The 25,133-nt window shown below is 40.2% G+C and overlaps 1 protein-coding gene across 2 annotated transcripts in view; it reads left to right on the forward strand.

Moving 5' to 3' along the window:
• The window catches only part of Dpysl3 (dihydropyrimidinase like 3), a 111,677-nt gene that overhangs the window by 51,164 nt on the left and 35,380 nt on the right, over window positions 1-25,133 (forward strand). For both annotated transcript variants that reach the window (XM_034517835.2, XM_034517837.2), the window contains exon 2: window positions 23,230-23,318. In XM_034517835.2, the coding sequence (XP_034373726.1) occupies window positions 23,230-23,318 (89 nt within the window). The remainder of the gene's footprint in view (window positions 1-23,229; window positions 23,319-25,133) is intronic.

A 25,133-nucleotide genomic window follows, 5' to 3' on the forward strand; every position in this document is an offset into this window, starting at 1 on the left:
CTGGTGAAGCCCCCATTTGGTCCATGCACAGCTTCACCTGTCTTCCATCTTCCCTCAGGCCAATGAGAAACAAGTGTAGTCAAAGACTTTGGAAAACAGAGTCTTCTGGGAAGTCCCTGTTTAATGAAACCAAATTGGCACATGTCTGTGTCAACCTATGCAATAGAGCTAATACCAAAATAAAAGCTCATCTGGGGAAATAGGATGAGTCCTTCCACCTTATTTTGAGACACGCTCCTTTCATGGAGTAGATCTAGGACTTTTCTTGAGGGAGGCATCCTTTGAACTAACAAGGTGACGCTAATCACAGTGGAGCTGTTAAAAAAAGCTCATTAAGTAAGTGACTGAGCACAAACTCCTAGAATTGTCACATGCACTTCACCAAAAGATGCACGGATTAGTTCATGTAGCTCACTATATGAACTAATATGCATACTATATGAACTCACTAATATTCTAATATTCACTATATGAACTCACGTGCATACAGTTACAGTTCACTATTGTTCATCCAAGGGAAGGGATCACAAAGATTACCTCATTTAACTAAAGTCACCTGGGTAAAAAGAAAGGTGCTGGGATTGTTCCACAGAGGGACAAGTTACTTAGGCAAGAAAGCATTAGCTCCATGGACACACGTGACTGGTCCCTTTCTTCTCCCCTCTACTCCTCTAGGCCTGGTAGCTCACATATCAAATGTTTGCTGTGGGGTGTGAGGGGAGTTGGAGATGAGCTGGCCAAGTGCAGGAAGAACATAACTTCAGGAAGAACAGCTGAGCGTATGCCCTTCTAACACGGTTCCTTCAGCTGTCTGAAGAACCTCAGTTGTAACCACAGTGCAAGAGGACCCTGGTAGGCAGTACCCTCGGGTCTGCCCTTGCCTCTCATTTACCTGAGACTTTAGGCAACCTCAGAATCTGCACTGACAAACAGATCTTTGCAGTCTCTGGTCCCCGAGGTCCCTGCTAATGCAAATGACCCCAGGAGCAAGCCTTTTCCTCTTCTGTTCACGTAGAAGAATTATAAGCTCTTTCCTCCCACGAGGAAATCGTGAGCAGGAGGATGCATGAGAGATGGCATCAGCTAGGCAGGACCGGCCCACATCTGTGTTGGATATAATGGACTCTGGTTGCTTTTCACCCTTAAGGTCTTTGCCTTTTTCTTATTTAGGGAGTAGACGTAGCTAATAGACTATAGGAGAGGACAGTGGAGTCATAATAAGGGATGGTCCCCTTTCTTTAAGCAGAGCTTTAGATCAATGAAAACGAGCATTATTAAAGTGATGTCATGATTCATTTGCTGCCACTGCTGTGTCTCCTCCAGTGAAGGCTGCCATTGATAAAGGCACAAAGGCGACAATTGCCCCCAAATCTAGACTAGACAAACAAACAAGCAAACAGAAAACAGCTCTGAGACTGTGCTCGCCAGAGCCTTTTTGGCTGCCCGTGCTGAAATTTTAAATATGATGGCTGCTGTCCAATGGAAATAGCTCTCTTCTCAAATACCCAGTAATAGCATGGGCTTTGTGTGAGGTTATCAGGAAGCCTCCTGCACCTAAATCGTTGATCAGCACACATTAGGTCCTCTGTTTAAGGGAAAATAAAAATCCACGAGCAATGCTGACTGAATAGATACATTTAACCTTGACCTGCAGCATTAACTTTAATGGGGAAGATGACATGAAAGACTTTGCTTTTGCTCCTGAACACCAGGCTCCCTTTCACTGACAACTTTTGAGAATATTCATTCTTAAGACTTCAAGATAAGGTCCAATTGTAAGAAACTGGCATCAAGTCACTGAGCCAAGAGAAATGGGACACATTAGCAGAACAAACAGGTTACTATGGGACTGAGCCTGCTCTGGGCACATGTGCCAGAAAACCCTTCAGCGTTTACACCTCTTTTTTTCCTGGTCCATGCCTCTCAAAATCTGTGTACCCTTTCTGAGCATGTTTTAGGGGTCAACTTGAATAATTCTGGTTGTAAATAGAGACATCATTTCTCTTACTATAAATGACTTAAAGAATTCATTCAGATTGTTAACTTTTCTTTCAGATAAAAGAAATTGTCGACATGAATCTTTGAACTTGAATATAATATAAATCTTAATGTATATCTCTATCCGCCTTTGTACATAAACCATGAAGTCATTAGGATTATCTGCAGCAATTAGGTCCATTGGCACATGTACAGCTAATTTTGTCTTATAGAAATACTGGCTAAGAAGCAGCTCATTGCTCCCCGACTCCCCATTAGAGTTGGACACGCAGATAGAAAGTTTTTATGTTTGCTCATGTGTTTTCAAAGATTTTCAGAGTCTCGCCCTATGACAATTGTCATCTTTTTTGAGTTTATACTTGGAGTTATTCTTGGCATTAGATTATTTAGTAAAGTTCATATATTAGTTAACTTGGTTCACCACTGTAACCAAATGCCTAAGAAGAAGCAACTTGTTGGAAAAGGAAATGTTTATTTTGGTTCAGAGTTAGGTTCATAGTCTATGTTTTTAGGGGAGGGATAGTGGCAGACAGGTCCAGTCAGCTTCAGGCAGTAAGAGCCTGAAGCTAGGACATTATACCTCCTCACATCCTTGCAGAACAGAAAGTAGAGAGGGAGAAATGCCAGCCTAAATCAAGATTTTTCATGTCCCCTGTTGTATTCATTCGGGAAGAGCCTATAGGATGGTGCTGGACACATCCAGCCCGGGCCTTCCCAGTTATACCTCTCTGGAAACACAAGCTGAGAGGTGCCTGTTGATAAATTTAAACCCAGAGAACTTAGTAATTTAGATTAACCATCACACTTCCTTCTTTGATTTTCAGGGTACAGTCAGTTAAAGCACATTTTAAGGTGCTCATGTCAGCATGAACCATGCAGTGGCAATAAGTCTGTTTTTGCTTGTGACAAAATATCTTTAAAAGTCAACCTAAAAAGCAAAGTGTTTATTTTGGCTCACAGTTTGAGGGGATCCAGTCTATCATGAAGGACCAGCATTGCAGCAGGTGCCTCTCTAGTGATGGGAGAGATTCCTCACCTTTTCACAACCTAGTGAAGAGGAAGCTGAGAATGGGAAGGGACAGGACCACTTTTTAATTCCCCAAAGCCAGTGACCCCACATAGGAGCCTATGAGGGACATTTCAAGGCAGAGTATTTTCATTGTGATAGTAGTCATTGGACCACTTTGCTCTACAGGATAAGGAAAAGCATGGGCAGTCACTGTATCCATGGGCCTAGAACACTGAAAACATTTGTCTCAAGTACTCCATGGATTATGATGATGGCTTCATAATATAAGCAGATGAAACAGAAACATTTTGATATTTTTCTTTTGTTGAATTACTAGTATTTCTTGGCCATTAGCTATGTGAAGATTGTCACAGGAACATCTAATGTAGATAATATATAAAAAGCATTAGTTTTCCTAGAAGATTTGATATTTAGTGTGCCTTATATTAAGCTATTTCATTTAGTACCTCACTGAATCCTGAAAAGAGCTTGATTAGGTAAAGTCTCAGCAGAGATCTTTCTATTTTATTGTTGAAAACAAATATGTAAAGATTAACCCTTTAGTGCACATAAACCTCAAGTGACCAAGGTCAAATTTGAGTTATCTAACTCAGAATCCACATTTTTAACTCTTGTACAACACCACCACCTTACTTGCATACTGTCTTAGTCAGGGTGTGTATTCCTACACAAAACATCACGACCAAGAAGCAAATTGGGGAGAAAAGGGTTTACTCAGCTTACACTTCCACATTGCTGTTCATCACCAAAGGAAGTCAGGACTGGAACTCAAGCAGGTCAGGAAGCAGGAGCTGATGCAGAGGCCATGGAGGGATGTTACTTACTGGCTTGCTCAGCTTGCTTTCTTATAGAATCCAAGACTACCAGCCCAGGGATGGTACCACCCACAATGGGCCCTCCCACCCTTGATCACTAATTGAGAAAATGCCTTACAGCTGGATCTCATGGAGGCATTTCCTCAAGGAAGGCTCCTTTCTCTCTGATAATTCCAGCCTGTGACAAGTTGACACAGGAACCCAGCCAGTACACATACTACAGTTAGGAAAATGTCACATTTCTGGAGACACAGAATTCCGTCTCTTTTCAAGTCCACACTGTGTCTTCTCTTGTTTTCCAGGAGGCATAATTGGTACAAGAACTAGGAAGAGCAGCTAGTTGGTAACTCTCCCAAGCATGGGGTTGGTCCAGTAGTCACTGCTCTGTGTCCAGAAGCTTTTCACCCTTCACACTCAGAGAACCAGTCTCAACCTGTCTTACAGGAACAACTTGGCAAGGAGCGGGACCTCAGTTTCATCCCCAAGGCTACTCTGCAGTAAAATAGAGAAAATACCATGCCAGCTAGAGGTTTTCCTTGGCAATGGGAACTTCACTTTCTCACTGAAGTCCTGCACTCCACACCATTGTAGCCAAGGTTCCGGGGGTGTTTGGTTTAATGTGACTCTGAAAATTTCGTGGAGTCAAAATAGCCCTAGAGTTGTCATTGAAAGCTCAGTGTTTCTTTATAGGTGAGGAAACAAAGACTCAATTGAATAATGGTTTTCCCCATGGTAGATTATTGAGCATTTGAACTTAAACTTTTTTTTTCCATAAAAAAGTAGTTGTAGAAGAATTTATGAAAGGTATAAATAAAATAAAGGCAATAAGCATATGTGCCAATGAAATTAGCAAGAAATAGCCACTGGGAACCTTATTAGCATGTCCCATAAGGATTTGTGTGTGTGTTTTTTTTTTTTTTTTTTTTTTTTTTTTTTTTTTGGTTTTTTGAGACAGGGTTTCTCTGTGTAGCCCTGGTTGTCCTGGAACTCACTCTGTAGACCAGGCTGGCCTCAAACTCAGAAATCCGCCTGCCTCTGTCTCCCAAGTGCTGGGATTAAAGGCGTGCGCCACCACCACCCGGCTCATGTGCGTTATTTATTAGAACAGCACCACATGTGGGTTCATGTTCTTTACTGTCCCCTTTGTCTTTCTACAATATTATTACATTTTTTTCTTATTTTAAATACTTTTCCATAAAATTGTTTTTAACCTGCTCAATATATTATTCCATTGCTTAAAGAACCCAGTTAAATTAATCCAGTTTTTTTTTTTTTAGTTCGAATTTTCTCTAAGATTTTTTTAGTAACAAAAACTGAAATGTCATTCATTTTAAACTCTAGGTTTATATTTGAGATCAAATGAAAAGCTACCATGTCAGGAGAAGAATAATTTGTCTAGTCACTCAGCTCAGAGGTCTCAGGAAGCTAGATCTGAATCTTAATCTTGCCTGGAATCTTTCTTAAAGTGGTGATATCTCTGGAAGTGCACAGTGTCCAGGAAGCTGAGGTTACAAGGCTGGAGAGAGACTTTGACTGGCTTTGTCTTGCCCCTCTCCTCTCGGGCTTAACCTGGAGGCTTGGAAGCTGGTTTTCAGTTTCCATTCTCTAGGTTTACGTTTCTTTCCTTTATTCTTTCCAGGAAATCTACATCTGAAATTATCCCCTCCTTTCCCTCAGGGCTGATTTGTGCTCCAGAGCTTCAGGAAATCATTTTGTGTCTGATATGTTGATAATTCAGAAATGGGTTTCTGCTGTATCCAACAAGGCAGGCTTAAATTATGGCCTGATAGAGAGGGGGAAACGTCAAGCCATTTTAAAGCAATTGGATATAATGTTCTGCTTCTAGAGGCTTCCTTCAGGCTTATACCCAATGAAGATACATTTTGTGCTTCAGTCCTTCCCTGATCTCATCACAGATTCTTTTTGCTACAAGAATTCACAGGATGGTGTGATTTGCTCGGGTAAAGGCAGGAAGACGAACGTCCTGTTATTTCAGCCCCTTTGTTTATAGGCTTAATACACTTCGGGTAAGAGGTAATGCCACTTGCCAAAGGTCATATAAGATTTTTTTCCCCTTTTTTTCCATTAAGTGGCATTTCCCCTTGCTGGATTTGGGGACTTTTCTCACACTATTTTAGGTAAGGGAGAGGAGAATGTTAGAAGCTAAACCATTCCTAACCCACACAGATCCGTACATTGGCTTCCTGAGAACCAGTCCTTAAAATGTGTTTCTGTTTGGAGTCAGGATTGTTAAAATGAGAAACAAGTCAAAAGAAGCCATTACGAGCCAGTCTCCACTCAGTATGAGTAAAATAACTTATACATACAGGCACACCATCTCACCACAGTCCCACACACATATACATATACAGGCAAGAGGGAGGGAGCCTCAGAAGAAGAGAAGGTGATGCAGGAACTCAGCAGCCACACCTGATAGCCCATAGCCTCAGACCTGCAGGTCCTCACATGGCCACACAGGGTGAAGGTTCAAGTCAGAGAATAAGAACACTTGAATTCTTATCTTGTGACAGGAATCATTATTTATAAGAAATTATATTCAGAGATGGAATGATATTCAAACCTTGTAGCATGCCTAGATATAAGTACTTCACAAACAGGGATCGAAGACCTGTGGTTGTTAATGGAAGGAGGCCCAACTTTACCTTCTTGTCTGACCTTAAGTCTTCACTTAATATGTTGTGCCCCTTTCCAGAGACAATGCTCACCAGGATGTGGAGAACCCTTAACCAGGAGCTTTAATGTTGGGAGGAAGAAGTAAACAACCCCAGAGCCTCAGTGAACTTGAAGCCAATTCTGAGATTAGACAAGTTTAGCTTCTAATTTTCGAGTAAAAACTGAAGTAGGGGAATATAAGCAGACAATATAGTTGGGTTTCTCTAGAGTTTAGACTTTCAAAAAATTAGGGGATACATATCTACATGTAAAAGAATTAGCATTCCTAGTGACAGATCCATGACCCTGAAGAAATCTGACCCTCCAAAAGAGAATTAATTACCTTTGCTAAAGCAGCAAGCCAAATTCATACGGACACATCATGAGGAGAAACCCTACTTTTCCATAACATAGTTTAGAATGCTTTCAATTAAACTGAAGACTTGTTTTACTTGTATTGAAATAATAAGATGATGAACATGCAATTAATGAAAAGCAAGAAGAAAGTAGAAACCGGACAGCCAGTGCTCCCTCTTGGTTTGTGACTGTGGAGTCTGCAGACAGATGCTTGCTTAGATGTGTTAAATTTGCTTAATCTGCTTGTTGGCTTAACCTCTGCAAGCCTCAGCTTTGCAAGATCTTTAAACCAGATGCTGCTGCTAGTCTAGCTCAAGGCCCTCATCTTAATGAAAGAAGTAAGAAGTCACTCTCCCCCCCCCCCCGTGCTCCATTATGCTCATCCCTAAATTTGTCCTTCATGTCTAATCATGACACCTCTTTAACATATAGCCCAGGCCAAGTGACTGTCTTGGTGAAATGTCTTCTGTAGTACCACAGATAAAACCCAGGCCCTGGCTCCCCAGGCTACATGTGCCCCTTGCTGCCACTGGCTTCCAGCAACTTGGCCTCCTATCCTGCTCTTCCTTAGGCATGTGCCTGCCTCTAGTTTATAGTGTTTGTATTTCCTCTTGTCTCAAAGTGACCATAGGATTTTTTCTAAGACTGCACGGTTCAAATCTTTCTTTACTGACAACTTCGTATATGTACCTTCTTGGAAAATAATCAAAAGTAGTTCTACACTCTCAGCTCCTCTGTCTCCTGTCTTCTAAATGTCCCTGGTCTCTGCTGAGATTATAACGTCTGTCTAGACCCTTGTTTCTTCCTTCCTTTTTCAATCATCATAGTGGCAGATTGTTTTTTGTTTGCTATCATCTCACTAGATACATTTGCAAACATCAAACAAAGGAACAGGTACATGCATGAATAAAACATCACACTGCACCTTGGCTTTAAACTGTTGTGCTCTCCCAGGTTAACTGGTTCAAGGGCATCAAGGGAAAAAAAATGATATATTAAGACAGACCGTGGGACCATTTAGAGAAGGGAAACAGCCAGAGTCAGCCAAGGAGCCTAGGGAGAGCAGTGTGTGTGTGTGTGTGTGTGTGTGTGTGTGTGTGTGTGTGTGTGTAGGGGGTGGTTAGTGAAGGGATGGTGGGAGGGGAGGAACAAATTAGGATAAAGCATACTGAAGCATCTGTATGAAAATGCCATAAGGAAACACATTAGTAATGTAAAAAACAAAAGTTAATTGTAATAAGAAAAGGCCACTAGACTATCTTTTCAGTGATAACGGGACCATATCTACAGTATGTTGCATGCTGTCTAAGCAAGGCCTCTGGGTCTACCCTTACGAGTGAGATTAGGAAGGAAAGAGGAAGACTTGAGTGCAGGCGAGCCGGGGAGTGCTAACAGATGTGTGTCTAAATCATACTTGGCTATTTTTTTTTAGACACAATTTAATACACCTCACAGTGTATATCTGTTGGGTATAAAAAGCGGGCAACTGTAAACTTGAATTTGAAGCATTTCTGGCCAAATGTGCACCACAAGAATTTACTGCAGAACAATTCCAAAAGGTTGTTCTCCCACATGCTAGGAAAATAGAATGTTAAGTAATGACCTAGAAGAGGGAGCATAGCTTCATGGCTTTGTGGGTAAGGATGAAGTCAGCTTGTCTTTAAATATGGGGACATAATCCTGTAATGTTAGCATGCCCTTGGCCAATAGAAAGCAATCTTGAATGCCCTGGGTTTTGCCCCTTGTTCCTAGAGACTGAGGAGTTTGTTGAAGATGAAGGAAGCGTTGTCATAAGTTTGGATGATTTTTAAGTGCGGCCTCCTTTGTATTTCTTTCCAGAGTTCATTTCAGTCCAGGCCTTCCTTGTTCTCAAAGCATTTGTAATTTCCCCTGTCAATATAACTTTGGGAAGTCTGGGTCCAGTGAGTCAAAATAGCTGTTGCTTTAATAGGCCCTTTCGGATGAAAGCAAGGCTGTGGGTACATATAGGTTTTTCAGCTAGATAGAAGATGGTGACCAAGAGATTACTCATGACTGTAATATGCTTTGTGTGTCAAGAAAGGACTATAGAAATTATAGTCTGACTTCCCACCCTAAGGTGTTTTTTTTTTTTTTTTTTTTTTTTTTTTTTTTTTTTTTTTTAAGAATTATGCTCTTTGGTTGGTGGTTCAGTCTCTGTGAACCCCCAAAAACCCAGGTTAGTTGACACTGTTGCTCTCCTTGTGGTATTCTTGACCCCTCCAGCTCCCTCAATCCTTCGCCCACTCTTCCACAAGACTCCCCAAGCTACTCCTAATGTTTAGCTGTGGGTCTCTGCATCTGTTTCCATCAACTGCTGGGTGGAGTCTCAGAGGATAGTTATGCTACACTCCTGTCTATAAGCATAACAGAGTATCACTAATAGTGTCAGGGGTTGGCTCTCTCTCATGGGATGGGTCTCAAGTTGGGAAAGTTATTGGTTAGCCATTCCCTTAATCTCTGTTCCATCTTTATCCTTGCACATCTTGTAGCCAGGACAAATTTTGAGTTTCTCTTAGCTTTTCTCTAATACAAGGACTTGAACTGTCAAAAACAGAAAGCAAATATTTGCTTTTATATTTCTTCCACAACAAGTTATTCTATCAATGGAAGTGGACAGTGTGCACACACACACACAGAGAGAGAGAGAGAGACAGAGAGAGAGAGAGAGAGAGAGAGAGAGAGAGAGAGAGAGAGAGAGAACTGCCCTTGGTTTTAAGGCTTATTTCTTCACTAAGCTGAACCAAACTTAAAAAGAAAAAAAATAAGTGAGAGGTTAAACTGTTTTTTTCAGAACAGAGGAAAGGGAGCCAGGTAGACAACAAGATTGATGACTTCATCTTGAGATGTGGGTTCTCACTTTTAAAGGAACGGACATTTGTTGAATGTCTTCTGTACTAAGAATCTAAGAGCATGGTGGTCTTTTGAAGGCAACAATCATTTTCTTGAAGGCCTTTCTTCCTTCTTCTGTCAGGCTATCCTGGCATAGACCCATGGCTTGGGTTCTTGAACTGCACAGAGGAAGAGGAGTCCTTCTTTGTTCTCTTGTTCAGAAGAATCAAGTCTGGACTTCCAAGTTACAGCAAGCTTGGGACCATCTCTGGTCTTTGAAACTGTGCCTTTCTCCAAGACCCTTTCCTCCAGGCCCTCTCCCTGGTGGGAGCCGGGACACTGCAAGCTGTGCCTTCTATAAACGTGTCCACCATGGGACAGTTTTAGGGAGTTGCATAAATCAGTGGTTGCAAGCTTTTAACCACAGTTCCCAGGAAGTCCCCACCAACTTTTAAAGTATAATCTCAGACTTGGAAAAGGATCCCTGTGGCCTCTACAAATTGCTGGGCGCAATCGCCTGTCATTTGAAGGTGCCACTCACATATTCCAAGGCCCAAGTCTGCATTTCACTTCTGGGAATTACAGTTTGGCTGGCTTTCAGATTTAGTGAAAAGGTTTCTTGTTTCTGAAAAGCAATGGGGTGAGAATTCACTAGGCTTCCCTGACATTGTAAAGATCCAGTCAAAGCTAGCTGTCTGTCAGAAATGATTAAAGAGGGGAATTGCCTCTTAACAGGGCAGTGGGGTCCATTCATCCACACAGCAGCAGAGGCAAGACTTCACTTGCTGGGGCCCCAAGTTTATTCTTGATTCCTAACGATGTCATCATTTGTTGTCTTTCTACGGACTTAGGAATTTCCAGTGTGTTATTAACTCAAGTCTATCCATTAATATCATTTCCCTAAATCCCAGGACACCATCTTTGCTACATGTCTCTTTGGTTGTCCAGTGCCTCAAAACTGTTATTCAGTCTTGTATCTCACTTTTGTTACTCTCTTGCCCCTCTGCATTGTTGATGAGAATCTTGTGCTGAACAGTGGTGAATTTTCATACACCACTCCCTCTCCTTCCACCCTTTAGGAATCAAATTGCCCTTGATAATTTGCTAGGCATTTTTAAAATCTATGTTCTTCCTGTCATGTCAGCAATCAATTCGATCTTTATCCATTTTGTAATTTGCCATATGAAATTTCTTCAGAAAGTTATAAAGTGCCGTGTACATTTAGCAACTAAAGAGTGCAAGTAGAGAGTTTTTGCTATTCTTCATATTGCCTTCTGCATCCCATAATACTACCAAGATAGCAATTGATGTTTTATCCTTCCAGATCTTCCTCCTGTCCACACAAAAACACGATAAACAAATTGTGATCTCTAATCCTGGCTGTTAACTTGATTACATCTGGGACTAATTAAATCCCAAGCATCTGGCACACCTGTAAGGGATTTTTTTTTTTTTTTTATTGAATTATTTGAGGAAGGAAGACCTAAATAAATCTGGATCATTTGAGGTCTGAAACCTCACCCTAAACATGTACCTATTCATGTGTAGATTTAATTATTCTGTGCATTTTGACAAGAATTGCATCCCATTTTGCTCATCCAATGTAGTGTGGTTATTTGTTTTTTGTTTTTTCTGGGTTTTTTTTTTTTTTTTTTGGCTCAAAATATAGATTTAACTTGCTTTGGCACACAAAAGAAATAAATGTAAAAAAATAATTTGGGGCCAGAGAAATGGCTTGGGATAAAAGTGCTTGCTGGTTTGCATGACATCCGAGTTTGAGCTCTTGGATACATGGTGTAAGGAGAGAAGCAACTCCCAAAAGTTGCTCTCTGACCTTCACAATCATGCTATGGACACACACACACACACACACACACACACACACACACACACTAAATAAATGTAAAACAGCTTTGGAGATTGGGTTCGGTTCACTGGTTAGTCACTTACATAGCATGCTGAAGACTTTTGAGATGTTCCCAGTATTGAGAAAACAGACAAAATCTCCCACTAATAACATTGTATTTTATTACTAGTAATTCATGCCACAGTTTTATCATAGTTATTAAGTGGTGGCTCATTGTTGGATGTTCTTTATTCTCTTGCTTCTCTCCCTCTCCTCCTTTTCCACCCTGCTCCAAGCCCTGGGCTTTAGGGCCTGCATTAATTGTCTCTGTTGCCTCCAGGATCTCATTCATTTCATTCACATGGTGTCAACAGGAGTCTGGAGGGACAGGGACTGGGAAGTAGGAGTATTTTTCCTCCTTGATTACTTCCTGCGGCCGGGCAGATGTGGCTGAATGTACTCCTTCCCTGCCCTCTACCACTCAGAGCTCAGCATCAACACATAGCAACCCTTCGCAGTTCTAGGAGCCACTTCCTCCTCTGTGACCTTCAAAGCTGAGTAGTTACAAGTTCTGAGTTCTTGCCATTGGCAGGCCCTGGATGTGGGTGTCCAGTGAATGTCCTTAACCCAGGTCCACACCGTGTCAGACAATCTCATCATGAAACTCTGCTCAATAACTCAAGGTCAATGTTAAGTTCCAGTTCCTGCTCTTTTCCCTGAGTGCTAAGGTGACTTTTAGAGTGTCCTTTTTCTCCTCCTGCTGGCTACTATTTTCCCCAGTAGTTTCTTTATCTCCAGCATAATCATTCTGTCAACCTAATAATTTTTACATTTTTTTTAAAATCTGGGATTAAATTTCATACATCTTTCTTTAAAAAAAAATGTTTCTAAGAGTTTTCTAATATTCCCAGAATAAAACTTGAACTCCCTAAGTGTTTACCTCCCATCTCTGGCCGATATTTGAATATTCTTGGTATCAGGCATCCACAGCAGGTCCTCAGTTTCCCACTGAAATGCATTTTTTTTACATTGGAAACTGACCCTCCACTTACCGGCTTTGTGACATCAGACTGTGAGGTCACCCCCATCAGATGAGGAAGGCATGTAAGTCAGCATTCTATTGAGGTGTTCTTGAATAAAACTTAAAACCATCTCAACATCTAACAAATTCCCAGTAAAAGTTGTAAATCACAGTAATCAATACTGTTATAAACCAGCACTTCCCGACACTGACCAGAATTTGTTCTGACCACATCTCTATGTTCTTCTCCCTCCCCTACCCTGTTTCCCTCCCCATCCATTGATACTTTTGTTGATAGCAGTTCAGTTTCTGTCTAGTATCCCTCCCTTTGCAGAATGTGTGACATTGTTTCCCGTCATCGCAGCATCACCCCAAAGAGTTTGACCACCATGCAAAATCTCAATATGCCACTTTTACCCACTCAGCCCCTTGCACTCCTATCTACTGCCACTCACTTTTACTCTTTCCAGTCTTACCCCTTTTTGGGTTTTACTTGGCATTTTTATGTGTGCTCCTGAATTACTTTAATTATTGTTTCATTTCTGCCTATGCTTGACACCCTGATAATGGTCGTGGAAGCCAGTGTTTCAGTACTGAATTCTTAAGCTTGTTTGTCCTTAGAATCAAGGCCAAAGGTAAATTTTTGTGCTCATTTCCTGATGACATAGGCACAGTGCTGACAGGACATGGATTCTGCTCAATAGCAGCTCAATCTCACTTCCTTAGAACACTTAGAACACATACAGACACAGACACACACACACACACACACAGAGAGAGACAGAGAGAGAGAGAGAGAGAGAGAAAGAGAGAGAGAGGAGAGAGAGAGGGGGTCACTTATAGTACATGTACATGGGTGGGTTTAAAATTCTCTAGAAGAACAGAAGCAGTAGAATGTGTGTATGGTATAAAAGGGCGTGGTGCTAGAATGCTTTTACACAATAAGGGCTGGATTGTCCAATAATGGCCATCTGTACTTGGTAATAGCTGAAACCCCCATAGCTGTTCAATTCATGAAGCCTGATCTCCCTAGAACATTCCAAAAGAGTCTCTGTTCTTCAGTCTGCATTAGAAGGATGAAGAATCTGGGTCTAATTGGAGCATAGGATGTATTCACCAGCAAGAAACAAAGTCCAGCAGGCAAGCAAGACTGATTTCTTGGCCATCCTTATATCTGGGTGGTCCACAAGAATGTGCATCCCTCTCTTCCCTGTGAAAGAGGACCTTTTCCTTTTAGTTAAACTTTCAGTTGATCATTGCTGGTAATTCTCAAAGATACACTCAGATGTATCTTTCAGTTGACTCCGGATCTTGTGAAGTTGACCCTCAAAATTAATCATTACAAAATACAAGAGACAATGCAAAATCCAGAGCAGATGGTATGAAGTCAGTCATCAAAGTTCTGGACTTTTTTGGGTCCTTCCTGGATTTCACAGTATGCTCTGAGAGCGATGTTCGTTAGACGGTTTAGTATAGTGAAAACAGCTACTTTATTGTTGTGCTACTCTCTGTGGGTTTGGCTTTTGTTCTACTTTGCATTCTATGGCTGTGATAAACACCATGACCCAAAGTATCTTGGGATGGAAAGGGTTTGTTTGGCTTATGCTTCCACTTTACAGTCTATCATTGAGGGAAGTCATGGCAGAAGTCATGGAGGAAAGCTGTTTTCTGACTTGTTCTTCCTTGAGGTTCAAGTTCAGCAATCTTTCTTATACATCCCAGCATCGTTATCCCAGGCAGGGTACCATGCACCATGAAGTGGACCCTCCTGCATCAATCATCAATCAAATATATACATATATGTGTGTATATTTATATACACACAGACACACACATACACAGGCTTGCCTATAGGCCAATCTGATGGTGGCATTTCTCAACTAAGGTCCCCCCTTCCCAGATGATAGATTCTGTCAAGTGGACAGTAAACTAACCAGCACAACTTTCATCGACATCTACATAATGAAAATGATAAAGTGGAAGTCATAGGACAGTATCTGTGATCCTACTTCTAAAGCTTCCATTTGTCTGCTCAGCCCTCTCTTATGCCATCAGTTCTCCTGCCCATGACAGCATTCTTACCTGTGCTCTGTAGATTATGAATGTGCTTTTAAAGAGGCATAGACTTCTCCCAGCCATTAGTTGAAGGCACAGGGACAGATTAAAGCCCTTGTCTAAAACTCACACACCAACATAGTGGCCAGGATACAAATGCAGCCTTTGCTTCTCAGCTCCAAGTCCTGGGCAGCTCTGTAAAGTGCCATTTGTGTGTGTGTCCAGAGAACAATTTTTCCAGTTTCCTCCAATCAAACACCCAGTGAAGGCTACACCATGTTTCTCCTTTCTTGCTTGAAATACTTTATTTTCTGATAAACTATACTTAATCCTAATTCTTGTCCTTACCCTTTTACCCTCAAGCTGACTGTAAGGTGATTCCCCCATAATCCTTTCTCTCTAAACAGATGCCTAATATCTGAGAAGTCGCTTCCATTTTATTTTGGGTCCTGCTCTTGCTGGTCCATGTTAACACATATTCTTATTGGTACATCTTAGTTCATGCAACCTGTGTTAGACTGGCCTGTGTTTTTGTGCAGCAATAGTATATATATACATATATGTGTATGTGTATATATACATATATATATATATATGTGTGTGTATATATACACACTAAAGTATATATATAATATATATTATAATATTATAATATATAATATATATAATATATTATATATATATATTATATATATATAATATATTATATATATATATATATATATATATATATATATATAATTTATTGCCAGGCAGTGGTGGTACATACCTTTAACTCTAGCATTTTGGAGTTAGAGGCAGGCAGAGGCCAGCCTGATTAATGTAGTGAGTTCTAGGATAGCCAGGGCTATGTAGAGAGACCATGTCTCAAAAAACATAAATAAATACATTAATTAATTAATTAATTAATTAATTAAAACACATTTATTTATTCATGTATCTGTATGTGCATATGGGGGTTATATTTGTGAGGAAAGAGCACATGCCATGATGTATATATGGAAATCAGAGGATAATTTCAGAAAGTTCATCCTCTATCCACCATGTGCATTGAATGCAGGATGTCAGGCTTGGTGGCAAATTTATACTAACGGGACCATTGTGCCAACTCCAGGCTTAGAATTCTTGTGGTTACATCATTTCCCTTTTAGATCAAGGGGAAAGTTTCAGTCTGGTACTTGTCTCTTTTTTTAACACTTCCCATACACTTAGCAATCTTTGAAGTGAAATAGTCTACTGAGGTCATCTTTTTGAACACTCTTCAAGGCAGCTGATTACAGATAAATTTGGAGTGTTTTAGTTGCATGTATTCCTAGGTTTACTATTTGGGCTTAAAGGCATTTTATAAGGATAACATAAGTAGATAAAAGCATAGTTTCAACAAGGATATGTCAAGCCTCATGAAGGAGGGGTGCAAATGACTACTCTGACCATTGCAGATCCAGCTGATCTACAAGAATGGGAATTCCTCCTGGCCTCCTGTCCTGTGCTAGCATCATTCCCTCCAGGCTTTTTTATCCTGCCTGACCATCCACTTGAGTTTATCCATGTCTAGACTCCCATTGAAGATTGACTGTTATCAAAGAGCTGGTATTAAAGGACCGTCTAGAGTTCATTCCCCTGTCCACTATGACCTGGGACAGATCCCATCATTCATCAAGCCCTTTGATAATTACATCTTCAGAATGGTTGACGTGAAGTTCTAGCGAGAGAAGAATGCACATGGCTGGCTTTGATGATCTAGCTCTCGGGGCAGCTACCATACCCTTGCTAGCTATTGCCTTCTTCATCCATTTTCTTCTCTTCCCACTTTTATCCATTCAGAGCCAAACCCAAGATGATAAATGAAAACGGTGCTTTCTGTACATTGTGTACTCTGCATAGTGGGCTACATTCGAAGGGAGTCTCTCAAGTTCATGTGCATGCAGCAAGTCTCTGTGGTCCTTTGTGTGTTTAAATGACAAGAGGAAGAAAGTGGGTTTTGAGACCTTTATCCCTACCAGTTTAAGAGTTTAGGATGGGTTACCGTGTCAAACTGTGCTCTATCTCAGGGACGACTCAGAGCTAAGAATTTACATTGCCCCTGATTGTCCGTCTTCATGTGGAGCTTTTAATCTCTCTGTCTCAAAGTCATGATTGTCACCCTGGGCCTTGGAAATAGATTCGTGTGTTGGGTAAAGAGCGTGGGCATGAGCCAGTTTCAATACCTCACTGTCCACTCCCAGTTTCTGCAGATAGGGGATAGAGTCCTATGTTCATGAGGACTTATTTGCATAGAAAGAATGACCTGGAAGGAACATGGAAACTTGCCCTGTGGTGGTGAGTTTAGAAGGAGAAGCTTTGGCTGCCCTTGGTAAGAACACAGAACAGCTTCTGAGGGCAGGGTAGGGTCTAGAGACTCTGAAATCATCCCCTACATGGAAAGGTCTGTTATATTTTGATTAAAAAAATGTTTGTTCAACTCTTTATGACAGGAGCTTTGCAGTGTGAACAATAATATGAGCGATAATTACTCGCACTAGGAATTTAGTGTTCAAGCAGGGGTTAGTACTTCACAGAGTATCCCTCCCACCCCCAGTCCTTACCAGAGTTACAAGAAAATGACATTGATGGTCCTTATTTTACAGACAAAGTGCCAAGAAACCCAGAGAGGTAAAGTAATTTGTCCAAACCCAGGCCGTGTTAAGCCTCTCTAAAGGAACTGTATTCAGAGGCAGGCTGAGTACTCTGAATGCTTACAGTCTCACTGGTACCTTTTTCTGAAATCATCCCCACCCACCGTCCATGAGTCAACAGTTTTATCTTAGAAAACCAGCTCTCTCTCTCTCTCTCTCTCTCTCTCTCTCTCTCTCTCTCTCTCCTTTGAATGACGCTGCTTGGGGGAAGAACATCAACAAGATTTCATCCATCTACTTCACCCATCCTGATCTATTCTTCAGGGTTAACGTGTTTTTAGGAAGTAAGATCTAATTGCCCAAATGGGAATTTATTTAAAAGAACCACCTGTGCCTTCATCTACATCGTAAAAGAATCATGAATCTCCACGAAGGATCTGAGTCTGTTTGTGATTTGAGTCCAGGTCACAAGAGACTTGATTTTGGAAAACTCATTTTTCTTCCTAAGTTTTCCTTTTCTCTTCTTGGGGCTGTAGCTTTATATTCTGAGCAGCTGGGCTGCCAGCAGAGTATAGAACACACAGAGTTAAGTACTGTTCTCTGGCTGACCTAATGACTGGAAAGAAGTTATAAGTTATGAGAAAGGCTCTGGCTTCAACTGGATATGTCTTCATTGCCTTAGACAGAAGCAGCACATGACACTCTGTACATTAAAGACTAGAGGAGAAAGCTGTCAAACAGTAGGTCCATTAGCCTTGAGTTAGAAACTTAGCCCTCTCTTTCTCTATTCTAGTTTGAAATAGCCATTTCTCCATTCATTCTTGTCCTTAGCAACTTTAAAGGGTTTTTTAATATTATTTTTTCCTTCCTTCCCCTCCTTCATTTAGTCTTCTGTCACTTGCAAGTCCTCTCACAAACTTAGAATTTTTAGTTTCTCTAATCATTACTAAACTCTAGAAAAAAAAAAAAAGTAAGACTTTTACCACACTTTAAAAGTCCTTACTACCCTGGCTCATAAATCAATTCCCTGATAAACTGCATTAACACTTTTGGGCCATAAAGGGCAGGTCTAATGCACTGATTTATAAGCAGAGGCTGAAAGTTAATGGATTCCTAAAGTTACCTACCGCAGAGAACTGGTAAGCAGTTTAAACACCCACAAGACTCAGATTCAGTATCAAAGAAGAGAATCCTTCACAAAGAGACTTTGACATAGATGTGAATATTTTTGGTACAGTAGCCTGGCGTGAGGATCAGTGTTGTGCCAAACCGGGACCACTCCGTTTGCTTGCACCTATAACTGCCTTACTCTATTGTTTAGAGTAAATCACCCCTGTGTGTAACTCCCTATCTGGAAAACAGGAACTTGAATCTGTCTCTAACATATGTTACTTAAAAAGACTTTTAGTGGAATTAACATAGATATACTAGTAAAAGAATAAATAGGACTGATATTAGCTGTATTATGGTATGTAGTGGGATGCTCTCTCTTCTGTTCTTTTCATTCGTGACACCAACCCTAGGAAGTAAAAATAGGTATTATTTTTATACTCTGTGCTAAGGAAAGAAAACAACAAACTAACAAACTGAAAAACTGAGGCTCTGAGAGGGTAAATTCTAACTCAAAGTCATACACCTGTGGAAGTGTTTTTGTTTTGTTTTGGTTTGTTGTTGTTCTCAGAATAGTAGTAGAAACACAATTGGATCCAAGCTGACCAACCGGTTGCCTGAACTCCTGCTGGGCTGCAAGACTCTGAGGAGCTTAGCCTACGGTGGCTAAGCAGGCTCCAAAGTAATATGTTCAGCTACTGATGTCAAACTCCATTGAGTATAGATACTAAAGTAGTTACTCTTTTGTTGCTTGTGATAAATCATCATGGTCAAAAGCAACTTATGGAGGAAACAGTTTATTTTGGCTTACAATTCTGGAAGGAGAATCCAAAATGGTGGGTGAGGCATGGCAACAGGCTGCAGAGCAAGAAACTGAGAAATCCTATCTGCAAAACCAGACCCAAAGCAGAGAAAGCAAAGTGGAAGTAGGCCAAGGCTATAAATTCTGAAAGCCCACCCCAAGTGACATACTTCCTTCAACAAGTCTGGAGCACATCCCCAAACAGCACCGCCAACAGGAAAACAGGTGGTCAAATCCCAGAGTCTCCAATGGATATTTTTCAATCCACCACCACGAGTACCATTCAAATTACCTCAGAAAGTTCTGGAAATTCTTTATGTTTAGCATTATATGACAAAGATTGGGCATTCTGAACTAGAATGTCGTGGCTCAGATGATTCAGTGCCAAGAATAAAAAATAAAAACCCACAACCCGTATATTCTTTTTTGACAGTTACAATCACAGATGTTGGGTTTTTTCTTACTGTTGGGTTTTGATTCTGTCGTATGTGTATCTTTGAGGCTAGTCCATGAACTCATAACAAACATTGTTTTGTATGTGCAAAGATAATTATTCTTACCTCGTTTGGGGGTGACCAGTAGTTCCATTCTTTACAGCTCTCTCATACAGTCCCTTGGTATCAATCTCAATTGAATTTCCAATTTTCAGTGTCTAATAGTTTGCCTAGGCTTCTCTTCATAATGGAGCCCTTGTATATGGGAATAAAATGAGTCAAGTGGGTTGCTGTGAGGGAAATGGACAGCAAGTTGAAGAGTCTCTAGGGAATGTATATTTTTTTGTGACCTGTTGGTTCAACTTTTCATATTCTGCTCTGCATAATGGAAACAAGCAATAGTATCAATAACAACACTTATAAGCCATGGATCAGGGGTCCTGCTGCCCCAACCCCAAATTTACCATTTGTCTTTGGACTCTGTTTAGATTCCTCCTCATTAAGCCAGAAAGGGTTTATCTAATTACCATTTGAAGAGTACCCAATGATGTGATTCCAATAGTGTTGATTCCTCTTGGGTCCACTGCTGCTCTCCTTGTGTGGAACATCAAGGCTACCCAGAGAAAATTACCCCTTTGCTGATTGTCACTGCTTGTCCAGAAAAGTGATTCAGGGCATAGGATCTTTAGGTTATTCCTGTTTCATAATTTAGTTCAGGTAGAACGTGGCTTCTTTCCAAAAACTGGATCACCACATGGGGATGAACTTGTGTAGTTAACCATGATGATTACTTCTTCAGGCAGCTGCTACAGGAAATATTGCCCTCATTTACATACAGAACTGGGCTTTTTTTTTTTTTTTTTTTTTTTTTTTTCTAACCCCCTCTGGTACTGCTCTGTGTCTTGGCTTCAGGCTAACTGGCGGCTATGTTAGAGTCATGTGTAGAACTCATAAAATACAGATTTGTAGATTAGGGCAGAGTCAGGGCATGGATAATTTGCTCATGTGTATGATAGTTTGGAAGCATAGACCTAGAGCCTTCTCATAATTATGCAGTGTTGTTAAAAGCTGAAATTATAAAATTTTTAAAATTCTTTCATTTATTTTGAGACAATCTTACTATATCTCTCTGGTTGGCCTGGAAGCTGCTATGTAGAAGCTGGGATGGTCTTGAGTTCACAGAGATCTACCTGCCTCTTGTTCCCTGGCACTAGAATTAAAAGCACTCATGGCTCAGGATTTCTCTCTTTAAAGTCAAACAGTATAGTCAAGTCATATAATTTGTGCAGTAGATGCCTTTCTACCTTATTCTATCTGCATTAACAAAATAGAATCCTTGTCCACGTCTCAGCCTTTTTTCATTTATTCGATGAACTTATAACATCTCTGGAGAATGAAGACTGAAGGATCAAAAGACACATGTTCTCATCGTGGACAGGAGATAGTAAATCAGCCTCTGGAGAACTGTGCAGAATTAATTGAAGTAGAAGCTGGTAAAATTTGCTTTAGAGTCAGGCAAATGCATTATTTAAGCTATCAGTGTGACAAAGATGGTCACTAGCAGATGAACTTAGAATAAGGCACTGAGGACATATTTGTAAGGGCCACAGAGTTTGATATATAATGCAAATCCCATGTTTATACTCTTAGCACTAAGCTAAAGCAGAAGGAGGGCAGACATGGTGATAGAACTCAGAACAACAGAGGTGTATAGGTCATGTGTGGTGGGGCCTCCTTTTTTACCTCCATGTTGCTTCTTTGCTGCACATGTAGAGTTTTTCTAAATAATTAATCTGTGTGTTTGCAAAATGTGCTCCCCTGGGTGATAAAGGCATGATGAAACTTCTTATTCTCACGCAACACCCAGAAGCAGAAATTAAGAGGTAATTTTCTGTATCCCACATGGGACCCCAAAGCCATCTCCCATTTTCTAGTCTTGATCACAAGTTGCATTCCTGAATCTCAAAGTCATCCATCAACTGGACTTTCTTCTCTGAACCTCTCTCCTATTTGAAAGCTGTCTTCTTCAGGAGGGGACAGGGAAGAAACATTAAAGTAAGGGTAGAGTTAAATGGTTCTGACCTTGAGCCTGGTCTATAGCCTAAGTTCTGTGTAGTGGATACAAGTATCATCTTTGAACACTGAAGTGTAAAACTGCATTTTCCACATGATCCTCATTCTTTTGCTTATAACTATCCCATGTGTCTCAATGTATTTTTATTCAAACTTAAACACTTAACATTTCCAGTGTGAGTAGCCACCCTGCCTCCCTAACCTTATCTCATTCCACTTACCTCCTCAAAGATGAAGCTTTTGCAGAAAGAAACAGCTTTTCAAAGAAACAAGTATTTCCTCTACCTTGAGGCCTTAATACATGTTGTCCCTTCTGAAAAATCCTATACTGCCACCCATGTAGACTTCTTTCCCCTTACTAGACCCTTCATAGTTTGTATCTGAACTAATCCCACTTCCCTGTGTCCTATGACTGAATCCAATTCTACATTGGTTTGAATCAGCTCTCTATTACTAAACACCCCCTTTATGTTCCATGAAGGCAGTGACCTCCTGAGTCTTTTATACAGCTCCATGTTCCCCATCTATATCATAGTAAATAATTATTTGCTGAATCAGTGAGGGGCCAGTGGCCAGATGGCTGGATGGACAGAGAGATGGATGGATGGATGGATGGATGGACAGACAGATGAACGGATGAAGTAAAATGTAGGTCTGTAAGTTAAATTCTTCATCAAATCCAATCAAATGATCATCTTTATCCATGCCATAGCTCTGTTCAGCTAGTCTTCTGGGAATATTTTTCTAGTCCATGGCTCAACAAAGGCACAGCTCATAACCTTGTACTCATCTCCATTCATTCAGTGCAGTCTGTGATCTGCAGTACTGACATTGATTTATATTCCTCTGACATACAGAACATACATACGTATTTTGTGACCAACTATAGAGCATATTTTTATTGTTCCACGTTGGATATCTCTTAAATTTCATCTAAGTTGCAGTTTTTCTATTTAAAAAAGAGTTTATTTTTCTCATGATTAAAGCAATAAAAATGTGTATTCATTCATAGTCAAAGTGCATCATTTAGTTATATGAAAATGTTCTTATGAAACTCAATACTACATATTGTAGATATCAAAAAAGGAAATGCTTTAAGATGCTTGAGAGATACTGAGTATAATGAAGCCAATCTAAACCATACTTTCTCCCCCTCCCCATGTTAAATAAATACAGCAAATTTTTTCTCTTTTCCAACAATGGTTCTCTTACACTTTACAACTTCATCAGCTAACAAAATTGTGATGTAACATGAACTGAGTGTTTCATTAAGACAATATAGGTAATATAAATATTCCTAAAGGCCTATGACAATGACAGCTTGCAGTTACAGGAAGTGAAACACTAGATTAGCTTGAATTACAACTGGATCTCCAACAAATGCAGCACTGAGCAACAAATGAGCAACAACCAATGAGCACAACAAATGTGCAGTTCACTGAGCACACAGAAGGCATTTACCAAGTGTGTTCTTGCTAGATGTCTCAAAAGGTGAACATACCCTTCCCTGAGGTACTATGATTGTGACTCATGTCTTCCTTCTTTTCCAGAGTGACCGTCTTCTAATCAAGGGCGGGAGAATCGTCAACGATGATCAGTCCTTTTATGCTGATATTTACATGGAGGATGGCTTAATAAAGTATGTACATGAAACCTTCTACTTCTTTTCTACTTCCTTTCTGCTGAGGAAGAGGTTTCAGTTTTATAAAGTAAAACTCTGAATTTGGTCAAAAGGATAAATTCTGAGGATGTATTCTAGTTCGACTAAAGGGAATGCCAAGGGTCATAGACTACTGAATGATGTAATCCCGATCCTTAAGGGTGTTGAAACTTGTGCATGAGTGATAGCATCCTGAAAATATCAAGGCATATGTAATAGGTTCTAAGGTGAAATCAGGGTATGCACAGACTTTTTTTTTTTTTTTTTTTTTTTTTTTTTTTTTTTTTATCTATGAGGCTTTACATTAGAGAAAATACTTAAAAATGAACTTGACAAAATGGTAAGGCTTAAAAGAGCATATACAAATAGAGTATATATTTTGGGCGTATTTTTCAAATACATTTATCAGGAATCCACAAATTCTTGAAATAACTTGCTACTGAAGAAGCACAGGCAGTTAATGTTCATGTATTAGTTTTTTAAATAGTGAATTTCAAAACAGGATTTAATCAACATGGTATTATGTCATGAACAGCAAGCTACAGCATCTTATTAATAAGATGTCATATATGTCTAAAGTACCCAATTCATCTCATTAGTAGCGCTACTTGCTAATGGCAAAGCATTTGTGTAAAGTGGAGGACACTTGCTGTGTCACATTTTACAATGGGCATTGCAGACTCCAGTCAGCATTCCTCAGTCCTTGGGACCTTATAGTCTTTTAAAAGACCAGAGGATCCAATATTATCAGGTAATATCAATAACAGAACCAAATAGCAGGCTAGATGAAATTTAGAGGGAGCAATCATTAATTACAACAGCTGATGTTTATTGATCCCTAATATGTTTAATAGTATTTTTCTGGGCTTAGCAGGGATTAACGTTTAACCTACACAACTCTACTAAGGAATTATTACATTTTAAAAACCAAAAGAATTGGGGCATAGTGAGATTAAATAATAATTGGCTATGGTTGGTAACTGACAGAGTCAAGACCATGAATCCTGGTAGCATCTATCTGGAGCACATCTACATAGGTAAGTCATGGCTGCCAGCAGAAAAATGATTACATGAGGAGACAGAGCTGAGATGTTAGAGATCACTGTAGTCTTTCTTAGTGTGTTGGAGAAAAGTAGATGAGGCTTCAGATAGAATATTACACTAGTTATAAGAATGAGTGGATAATGTATATAAATGTATATAAACATATGCCACATGGGTCCATCAGTTCTTCATCCTTTTGGTTCTCAATTTCTCCTGGAAGAAAACTAAGAAAAACAGGAACAGGACTAGGCAGTCTCTGGACTAAAGTAGAATTACAGTCAGAGGCTGCATTTTTTTCCCCTCACAGTATGTTTTGAATTGTGGTGGCCCGGAATGGCCCCATGGTGATGTGGTGAAGCTGAACTCTTAGACATGTCAGGAACACATTGGCTGTAAACCTACAGTTTGCTGGTCAGTGGTGAACTTTTTTACTACCCCAGGAGAATTTTGGGGGCTATGTACAGAAGGGAAAGTACTCAACGCCACAAATAGTGGGGCACACATATGCCCAAGGTAGGAGGTATTTAGTGTTAGTATAAACCGTGAATCCTAGGTATATTGGGGGGACATACTTGACCAGATGCCTAAATCAAAGCTAAAAAATTTTTTAAAAAAATCTAGCAATGTTACAACCAGTGACCTGCAAACAGCCTTGTGGGGAATAGTTATCATATTCTTGTGAGATGAACCTTTGAAACTCTCATTTGATTGTTCAACCAGCTTCTTCTTCTACTCTTTCCTGGGATGCTC

Source organism: Arvicanthis niloticus, chromosome 14 (assembly GCF_011762505.2).
Source record: "Arvicanthis niloticus isolate mArvNil1 chromosome 14, mArvNil1.pat.X, whole genome shotgun sequence".
In the NCBI taxonomy this organism is placed as follows: domain Eukaryota; kingdom Metazoa; phylum Chordata; class Mammalia; order Rodentia; family Muridae; genus Arvicanthis; species Arvicanthis niloticus.